This window comes from Mercenaria mercenaria, chromosome 19, assembly GCF_021730395.1.
Source record: "Mercenaria mercenaria strain notata chromosome 19, MADL_Memer_1, whole genome shotgun sequence".
Classification (NCBI taxonomy): domain Eukaryota; kingdom Metazoa; phylum Mollusca; class Bivalvia; order Venerida; family Veneridae; genus Mercenaria; species Mercenaria mercenaria.
The window spans coordinates 28266782-28277474 of NC_069379.1; the positions used below are offsets into that span (position 1 = coordinate 28266782).

At 34.0% G+C, this 10693-nt stretch overlaps 1 protein-coding gene across 1 annotated transcript in view; it reads right to left on the reverse strand.

Moving 5' to 3' along the window:
* The window catches only part of LOC123541721 (angiopoietin-1-like), a 35835-nt gene extending 34884 nt beyond the window's left edge, over positions 1–951 (reverse strand). Inside the window, exon 1 of the mRNA XM_053531014.1 lies at positions 555–951. Coding sequence (XP_053386989.1) covers positions 555–783 — 229 coding nt within the window. The 5' untranslated portion in view covers positions 784–951. The remainder of the gene's footprint in view (positions 1–554) is intronic.
* Between the last annotated feature and the right edge of the window lie 9742 nt (positions 952–10693).

Consider the following 10693-nt stretch of genomic DNA (forward strand, 5'->3'; position numbering starts at 1 on the left):
AACATTTGAAAAAGCTGTTTCACCTGTTCTTACGATAAAACATTTAAGCATTGTCGACCATTATTAATCTCAAACAAATTACTACATCGGGATAATTATATTCATAACCAATAATTGATTTAAAGTAATCTAAATAATTTAATTTTTAACAAAGTTCCGATGAAAGCCGGACATTTGTGAATTACTGACAGGAGAAAGAAAATAATTTATTATTTATTTATTTACTTATTACTCATCCACATCCCTGATCAATAAAATCTGTTTAACAAAATCAGTCAAACAAAATTTAATCCAAGTCCGTTTGACAGATGATTGAGATTTTACGGCAATTGGTAAATAGAAAATCTCAATAATCTGTCGACGAAATAATTAAATTTAACCTTTAGCCCGCTAGCGGCAAGTTATTTTGCCTTTGCGACCAGTGCAGACCAAGATCATTGTCTTCACTGTTTGCTATTCAGCAGAACACCCCTTCAAATTATAAATGGTATTTCCCAAATTGAATGATGGACCTGTTCATTTTAGAAATTTATCAGGCTAAAGGTTAAAATTACCTTTTGCTGTAAGTGGATCCGACTGTGTAGAAACAGTTTGTTTAGATATTTCTAGGCGTCTCAGACGTGACATAATTTTAAAGTTTTCAAGTCTCATCTGTAAATAGTCTTTCTGTATCAATTCCATTAGTGCTTTATTAGTATTACAATCACATTCAGTGTCACAATAAATGCCCTGAACAAATATAAATACTACAAACTTTAACGCTAAAACGCCACTTATATCCATTTTGATAAATATTAATTGAAACTAGTAGGCAAAAATTTGTCTTCTAAGCTTGTCGAGCACTTGTTCTGCATTATCAAGCACTTAGCAATTGATGCCGCACACATGTTACTGTACGAATTTCAGATGCTTTTCTGAAAATGATTAAACTTTACCTTGACCTGTTTCTGAGAATTACGCAGTAGTTCTAATCTAGAAAATCTTCTCCAGGATATATAACATACAGCACGTGTAATATCCGTGAAATTATAGTTACCTTGAACATTTTGGCTGTTTAATCAACTCAATCTTAATTCAGTTATCAAGTCTAGCGTACAGATTCACTAAATTAAAAAAAGAATTTTAAATCGGTCAGATTCAGTTCGAAATATTAATTTCAAATGATGCACTTTTCAAGGTTCTGTCCGTATGCCTGAATCCTATCGGTTTCGAGGTCATAGTCCCTGTTCGACGCCTTACATTATTTCATTCGAGGAAGGAATTTACGTAGTACGATTTATCACAGAACCAAATAATATTCCCAATCAGATGTAAACGATTTTAGCATTACATCAAGATAATGTTTACTAATATACAAACTTTAATCAGTGTTGAAGTGTTTCAAGTCAGGCACCAACGTAAATAACTCTCAAGCAAATATAAAAAGCTAGACGTCCCGCAGAGGTTTAAACTCCAAAACAATCGAGGACGAATTCTAAAATTGAGGGGTGTAGCAGGGTAGAGAATAAGGGTGCACACATACTACCTTGTTTTAAGCCTTAGAACTAAACTAAGCTTAGTGCACGCCATAAGTGTTTGGTCCTGGTTCGATTCTTGGTCAAAGATGAAGTATTGTCAGTAGAGTATTTCTCATGATTTAGCAAATCAAAAAAGTGAAACATGAGCTGACACAGTAACAATTGATCTTATTTTCAATAAATGTAATTAAAACTGATATATGCGTTTATCTTATCAAATCTCGTAATGAAAGGATTTGTCACAGATTTCATTTTAAGGAAGTGCAAAGTCTTAAGTTGATAAATCAAATGTGTATAAAATTATTCGGTATCATCTACTAGAGATAATTTAGAGATAAGTAGTAAAATATTTGATATAAAAGTTCCGTTTAAAGATAAATGTAAGAGCACTTCTAATACTGAACGTCACAGAAAGACTAATTTATTCATTAATACTGTTGTAACTGCAGCAAATGTTGAGAAACAGGAACAGGTTGAAAATTTTGTAGAAATAACATATCCCAATAATTAATTTGATAGACATATACTTCCCTGATTATCTTCAAGTTTGACATAATGTCTGCTTTGAAAAGTTATTTATATCAACATCCGGTTAGGTTTCCACTTATTTCGTAGATTTCGTGGAACTGTTTGGTAGTTATGCACGTTTATCACAGGAACATAGAACTTTATCAAGATAATGTATCAGCATTATGTTATTGGCGGATATAGGTAAAGTTAACGAGGTATCTTATTTCCTCAGCTATTTCAGATAAGTTGACTTTTCAAAGAAATATTTACATTCAGCTTTCACAACAGAACGATAAAAAAAACAATGTCATATCTCACTTTTTTTCTATTTAAATGTAATTAATTTTTACGAAGACCAAAGAACGGTAACGAGGGGCCCTCCGTGGCCGAGTGGTTAGAGTCGTTGACTTCAAACCATTTGCCCCTCATCATTTGGGGCGTAGAATTCTTTACGTGAGGAAGCCATCCATCCAGCTGGCTTACGGAAGGTCGTGGTTCTACCCAGGTGCTCGCTCGTGATGAAATTATGCACGGAGGGGCACCTGGAGTCTTCCTCCACCATTAAAGCTGGAAAGTCGCCATATGACCTAAAATTGTGTCGGTGCGACGTTAAAACCAACAAAATAAATAAATTAATAAAATTTGTCAGGTGTTTTCGCCACATAACATATTTGTCATATAGGGTAAGTTCACATCGAAGCACTATGGTAGAGTAGAGACCGACGCTATACTCGATAACCCCACATGAACGGTATAAGTTACTACACCAGTCCTACCTTCCCTGTTGAAGAGCTGAACTCTGCAAACTCCACGACGAGGTAGGGTTTACTGGTTCCCTGCTTTTCATCACAGCACTCAATGTGCAGGGGGGGGGGGGGGGGGGGGAGGGGAAGTTTTACATTTTTCCAGGGCCAAATTTCTGATTGGTCGGTTACTTTACTGTGGGAGTCAGTATTATTTACACAACAGCATACCTTTCTCTAGAGCTCTGATGTGAACTTTCCCATAGTGACTGTCATAGCAAGATTCTGTTTGATGAAACAACTTCTGTCTGTTTCATTTATTTGGCGGAGTAATTAAATATAGAAAAATCATGGATCTATGTCTTGAAAATATTCCGGAGTATCCCTTTAATTATTTAGAAAAAGGATAAATGTACCAAGGAAACATATTCGTAATATAGTTTCGACTTTTATATCTTTGTCAGAAATAACAACGTACAATACAAACGATTGGACGCCAAAGTCGACGTCAAAGTGACAAAAAGCGCAGATAAAGAATATAGATATTTGTATGTATTATTGCACATATAGACGGAGATCATAATGATACCGTAATGGTGGGTTTTTATCGAAAAAATACATTTGTTCCATATGAAATGAGGAGAAATAAAATCATACATATCTACATGACAATCTTGAAAATATGCATGTGAAAAATATCCGAGAAAGAGTAATAGTAATAATAATAACAGTAATAATTTAAAAAGTAAACCACATAAACATTATTACAGAAAAAAGAAAAACTAGATACAAATGTAATAACCTAAATAGGACTACAAGTTATTGAAAAACTGCGGCTTTAGAATAAACATGTATTTGAAAACTACTTCACAGTATGATAACTTCTTCCCACAATAATCCAGATAATTTTCTGCATTCTTGTAACGTGACTAACCCTATTTTCACATGGTTCTTGTTTTCATAAAGAAAACAAGGATGTTTATCTAACATGAAATTCCGTGTTCCAAGAACACAGCTGTCTTAAACCGCAACCAAGCAGTATATATATACATTTGTACACAGCCCAAGATTCATTTTACAATCTGTTCATATAACTATCAATCTGGTTCCCAAACTTCGCCACTAATTGATGTCTGGATGCGATATGCATTACTTCTGCGTTATAAGTACGTTACGATGCATCAAAGAGACAAATTGCACCATCTATTGACTTAAATGAAAGGTGCAACTAAAAGTCTTCGGTGTAAATCTTTGGACCCCAGTACACAATAATTCAACAGCACATGCCTTGATAACTCGCTATTAACGCAGACTTTTTTGATAAAGGTAAGTTTCATATTGCGACAACCGTGCATGTACTTTTTCGTTACTCAAATGGGTCTTTATTGCAGTGAAATGATGTCTTCTGCTCAATTTTGGCAAACATTACAAACAGATTAAGTAGCATAAGAGCCGTAAACCGTTTTGTTTAAGGAAGAAAGGTGTTATTCTTGACCTCTTTGTACAGCCGCACTTGTTGGCTTAAACTTATAAATGGAATAAATAGAAACTACAATCCTTCAAACGGTTATCAATCAATTATCTTTTTCTAAAATAAATTTTAAAGCTGATTTAAAAAAACAGGATATAAACTGTATATAAAAAGTAAGACCGGATATAAAATTCCTTTAAAATATTTCCTTACTCTAGAACGAGAAATAACATGTGAACACTGTTTGTAAAAAAAAGTTATTTCATTCGCACTTAAGAAAGAAATATTTCGTACTTTGTAATATTTTGCAGACATTGACGACTGTATCCCGGATGTCTGTGGATCCTATGGTACTTGTGTTGATGGTGTGGACACTCACAGTTACTCATGTTCTTGTATAACTGGATACAGCGGGGTTCACTGCGAAACAAGTAGGTTTATCATTGAAACAAAAGAAATAATATTTCCCAGACTGTGTTATATGGGAATCTCTCCTTTGTTTTCTGCTACATAGCCAATTTTGCCACATATGATTCTCATATGAAACGATTACCATATGAAATTCGTATGAATTTCTTATGATAATCATATCGTAATACGATCATATGCTTTTCATATGTAATATTTCATATGATTTTCATATGAAGGTTTTCATATGCTACTCATATGAAACAATTAACATATGAAATTCATGTGAAATATTGTCCATATGAGAACCATATGTTTTTGATATGAAAACCATATACATATTTTTTTGCATTATGAAAACAAAATGGTGGAGACAAGGACGGTCTGTACAACATATTCCTCCGGGAACTGTTCAGGCCCCGTGTTCACAAAACATTTTCAGTCTCAGATGAGTTTGATAATGAAACTTTATTTGACGATTATATCTAAATGACATGATTAAATTTAACCTTGAGGTTTTAGTAAAAATGATATTAAAATTTCAAACTCAAACTCAGCTGAGACCGAAAAATGTATTGTGAACACGGGGCCAGAACTAGAGCTACATTTGATTTTGCGCGTTTCGGCTTTTTTTAGATGGAATGGCCTATCACCAAAGGGATGGAAATGACTGATAAATCAATGTACAAAAATATATGCAGCGTGGGTCATAAATCACGAGGGTGGAGTTGGGGGATTTCCACCATAAAGATCTTGTAATTTTAACTTCAATCTAATGAGTTGAAGATGCGATTTTTAGCCCCTTTAAATGTTAAAACTTTATTTTTCGGACAAGCAGTAAAATGTATAAACAGACAAAGCGGTTGGTGCGTGGGCTTTGGCAAATTAGGGGATCTCCCCAAAGAACATTTTTAAGGCGCAAATCGTGCAGTTTGATTAGTTCTTGGTATAATTCTATGTTGTTTTCCTTGAAACTTGATACTGTAACAAAAACAAAAATCGGACGATTTTGCGACCTCCCCACCCAACCACCACCGAAGTTGTGGCTACGCTATATACTGCTAATCGCTACAGGATAGTTCACATTTTGAGAATATTAACGGACTTTGATCTATGACCTTTACCCATAACTGACAGAGTTTGAACTCGACTTTACCTGATTTCTCTAGGGACTGGTTTGCCTTTTGCAACAATCTATCAATTATGAAAATCAAACATCAGGTTATAAAGATATGGCTCCTCTGAATAGGCTCACCCCTCTGTTCTCTAATATAATTATAAAGAATGCATATTTTCACGAAAAATGATACATTTTAAGACGGTCTCACGACGAAACTGTCGGCGGTAAAATATACAAATTATATATCTCTTTACATAATGTATTAGATTTATTCATAAAAGTTATTTCATAAACATTTCTTGTTATTGGAACATTCTACAATTATTTAAAGTTAATAAAAAAAACACGGACGTTCTCCGTACAGAAAATTACGGAAATACAGTCTTTATCCTAAATTACGTACAGACGGACGAACAAATGTTGTTTGTTCTTGTCACAAACTTTCAGATTTTCTCATTTTCTATCAAAACAAGTATTTACTTGCAGTTATTTACCCAAAATAAATATTTTATATGCATTTTTTTCTTGTTTTACTGCTAATATTTTAAGTAAGAAGGATTAAAGTTCATGCAGGAAATGTTCCCGGCGTGTCCGTCGAAGAAGAAAATTGTTGTTATATTCGTTTAAACAATATTTCCAACTACTTATTAAAAGAAAGTTCAGTTTTATAACGTATTCCTGGCGTTTTTTATAATAAAATAAAATTGATAATTTTTTCGAAAAAAAAAAATGCGATCAGAATTATCCCTATCGCTAGTCTACAAGTCATACAGACAGACAAAACTTACTGAAACTATTTATTTCAATAGAAATAACTGATATACACCAAAGTATATTACTTCAGAGCCGTTTAGTTAATATAATTGTTTGTATTTTTTAGAAAAATAAGTACGTGTATTGTCGTGCATTATTTGCTTTTTGACATGGCACCCATGTTCGAGCCCGTACGACTCTTGTGGTCGGGTTTGAGCCTTTAAAAATAGTTCTTGAATAGTTCTACAAATACATGTAATATTTATTAATACATCTTTAGTACTTTTGTCGTAATATCTGATAGAAAATGACCAATTTTTGAAAGCAAAATATTAACAACATTTGATAATTCTGCGATATTTGAGCGATAGACTGTCGTGTGTCGTTGCTCGTTGTCGTGTGTCGCGTTGAATGTCATGTGTCGTGGTTAAGCATTTTATGTCGACAGTCGACAATTCAAAGACATTATATAATGTTGAATGTCGTTGTACATTGCCGTTTTGAAATTAATGAAACAGTTATTTTTAAAACAATAAAACAATATTTTTCATAGCGTCAGCACTACCTAGATCTAGATTTGTTAAGAGAAATGAGACAAGCAAAACACACTGAAACCGCTATAAACTGGAACCCTTGAAAACCGGAAACTCATCCAACTTTGAGAAATGTTGGTGTCGCAATTGAAAAGCATCCATGTTAACTCATGAAGTTGTACAGCTATTAGGCCCTTAACCCGCGAGAAAAGTGAATGACCTTAAAGGCAGTCCGACAGTTACTTTGCACTTACCGTTACCATGATTGCATGCTTAATTCAACTTTAAGTAGGCATAGGACATAATCAGGTAAATTAAAGATAAGTAACTGAATAGGATTAGACATTAAACATAGGCCTATAAGATTTCCATGTAATTATATTAAATATTTTGTTTACCTATGTAGCAGTTATTCTCATTATAGAAAACCACTTTAAACAAACAAACAAAAAAATCATCTCCGCATTGAACTTTAAAGAAATTAACTTTTATCTGATAGCTGTACAGTTCTTTAAGAAAAGTTCCACTATACTGCCACACACACTGTGAAAAAAAAACAACACGAACGGAAGTTTGAAAATACAGCACTAATTTCAATAAGCCGTGAATACAAATGTCAAAATATTTATCATAATGACGACCGACTACAACGCAAGTTAAAAGAAAAAAAATAATTCACGTTTGATAACACAGGTTAATTAAGAAGTTCAGTTTGTTATCAAGCAATGACAGCGGTCTGGTGTATATATAGCGTCTTTAATAAAAGTTCTTACACAAAAAAACCCTTTTTTTACCATGTATAGGCCTAACTAAACTAAAGGAACCAGCGTGGGAGTCATCTGGTCTAGTCGCGTAATGGCTGCCAGGTATTTGAACACTAATTTTTCACTTGGCATGGCAACAGAGGTCTAAATTGAGTCTAGTTTCTGTTTAAATTTCATTGTGGATGTATTTTTGACATTTTGGTAGGAAAAATGGGAGGGCAGGTTGTATTTGGTGAAGTCAAGCTCAATTTTAGTATGAGTAGTACTTCCAGGTCACAGCAGTGTGATTTTGATGTCAGTTTACAGTAAGCAAATGTGACCAGAGAAATCTCTCTTAGAAGATACATGACCCCTACTTTTCTCTTCATTTTATATCAGTTTTATCATAACTCTTTAAAATGAGGTAAGGATTTGTTCTCTGAAATGGGTCTAGCTATGTTTGGTAGCTCTTTGAAAAAGGTCAGTTTTATATAGAATATATAGGGAAAACTATTTAGGCTATTGTGACCTATAAGAAAATGTGGGCAAAAATTGAGATTTGTCCAGATATTGATATAAATGAACTAGTTTGGTCAAATTTTGGTAAAAAATGAGCATTTCATTGAAATTTTGCTGCAAAAATTGAAAAAAAAAACAAAAAATCCCATTTTCACGGTGTTGGGTGTATTTTTTTTTTAAAAATGCACATTTACACTCTAAATTTTGCCCATCTATACCTTTCAGAGGGGACATTTGGTATATTTCAGAGTGTAAGTGTGTAATTTGCTTGCAAATTATGGTAAAAATGTATGAAATAGGGCAAAAACCAGCTCTGGCTAGAAGAACTGGTTAAAAATTATGTCGCGACATCAATATTGAATGGAAATTGGCGCAGGGACCCGCATTACTGAAAATGCCATAAAACCTGGAAAACTGATTTAATCAAGCTGAAACTTGGTATATTTCATGCAGATGTGTTACTGGTACTATACAAATGAAATTGAGACTATTACAGAAAAACAGTTTTTCTTATAGGCCTAACTAAACTAAAGGAACCAGCGTGGGAGCCATCTGGTCTAGTCGCGTAATGGCTGCCAGGTATTTGAACACTAATTTTTCACTTGGCATGGCAACAGAGGTCTAAATTGAGTCTAGTTTCTGTTTAAATTTCATTGTGGATGTATTTTTGACATTTTGGTAGGAAAAAATGGGAGAGCAGGTTGTATTTGGTGAAGTCAAGCTCAATTTTAGTATGAGTAGTACTTCCAGGTCACAGCAGTGTGATTTTGATGTCAGTTTACAGTAAGCAAATGTGACCAGAGAAATCTCTCTTAGAAGATACATGACCCCTACTTTTCTCTTCATTTTATATCAGTTTTATCATAACTCTTTAAAATGAGGTAAGGATTTGTTCTCTGAAATGGGTCTAGCTATGTTTGGTAGCTCTTTGAAAAAGGTCAGTTTTATATAGAATATATAGAGAAAACTATTTAGGCTATTGTGACCTATAGATCTACATTGAAAATATACTATTTCCGAACACCGTATCCGGTATAGGTACGGCACTGAAACTGAACATCGGATAGAAACCGAGTTGTTCCGAATTGAGCGTTTGTTCACAAATGGATGACATACACGCGAAATTACATCCACAATAATTCAAGCAGCGCGCTGACACATTACTGACAAGAAAGACAAATGGTAGATCAGCTCAAAGGCTACGCACTGACTGAATCAAGGGCAATCATGATAGATGCCTTCCAGTCATAATCGTTAATGATTGTTGGAAGTATCATGTAGATGTAGATGAGATCTATGCGATACCGTACTGATCCCGTATAAAGGCAGAACAGGAAACGCCGCAGATGAAGTTGTCAACAGACTCAACTTTTTAACTTAGATAATTTAAGACTTAATACCAGAGTCCAACATAGCATTAACAATAGAAAAAAGAAAAACATTACAAAGCCTAGAGAACAAGAATAACAAGATTCAAATACACTGGACACCAGGACATAAAAATATAGAGGGAAATGAAATTGCAGACAAGCTAGCAAAGGAGGCAGCAAGTGAAATGATAGGAAAGCAAGATAAGAAAGAATTAGCAAAAGACTTAAGGTCAAATGTGAAGCAAAAATGGCAGAGAAGATATGAAAACACAGAAGGTAATGAAAGATTTATGGAGATTTTTCCAACAGCCAAGAAAACCTTAGCTATAATTCTGAAAGAAGGCTAGAATGTATTATAAATCAGCTTATAACAGGACACTCCCATCTGAATAGTCATATGTCGAAAATATTACAGGATGTTCAAGAGACATGCCCAAATTGTGACAAAGTAGACAACCAGACACTTCATATTTGAATGTCCAGAATATGAAACACAGAGAAAGAAACTAGAAACAGAAGTTGAAGAGGCTTCAAACAGACACAGTGAACCAGTGGCAGACATAAACCTGAAAGTTCTGATAGGCAATGTAGAGGGGAGGAGGGAGTTTGGGGCAGAAATCCAGAAGCTGTTTCAGCAATTTATTAAAGACACCAGAAGATTTTAAAAATTAAAGCGACCAACTTCACACAGTGACTTATTAAGTGTTAAGTATACCTAGAGAATAATTTCCACAAAGAGAAAAATATACACACAGAGACTATTGTCAGCTGTATAATGACATAAAGGAAAAACAACAACAACAACAACTTTTATGTTAAAGCTCGTCTACACTATTCAAGAAAAACTTGTAGGGCCCATAAATCACTAGATAATTTATATCTTGTACAAGCAATTAGTGCTTTGCAATATTTCTTGAACTTGGAAGACACATTAATTTTAAATGGAGGGAAATCATGACAGGTAAATAAAAAAGATGGCCGAAATGATACCGGTACAAAGTGTTTA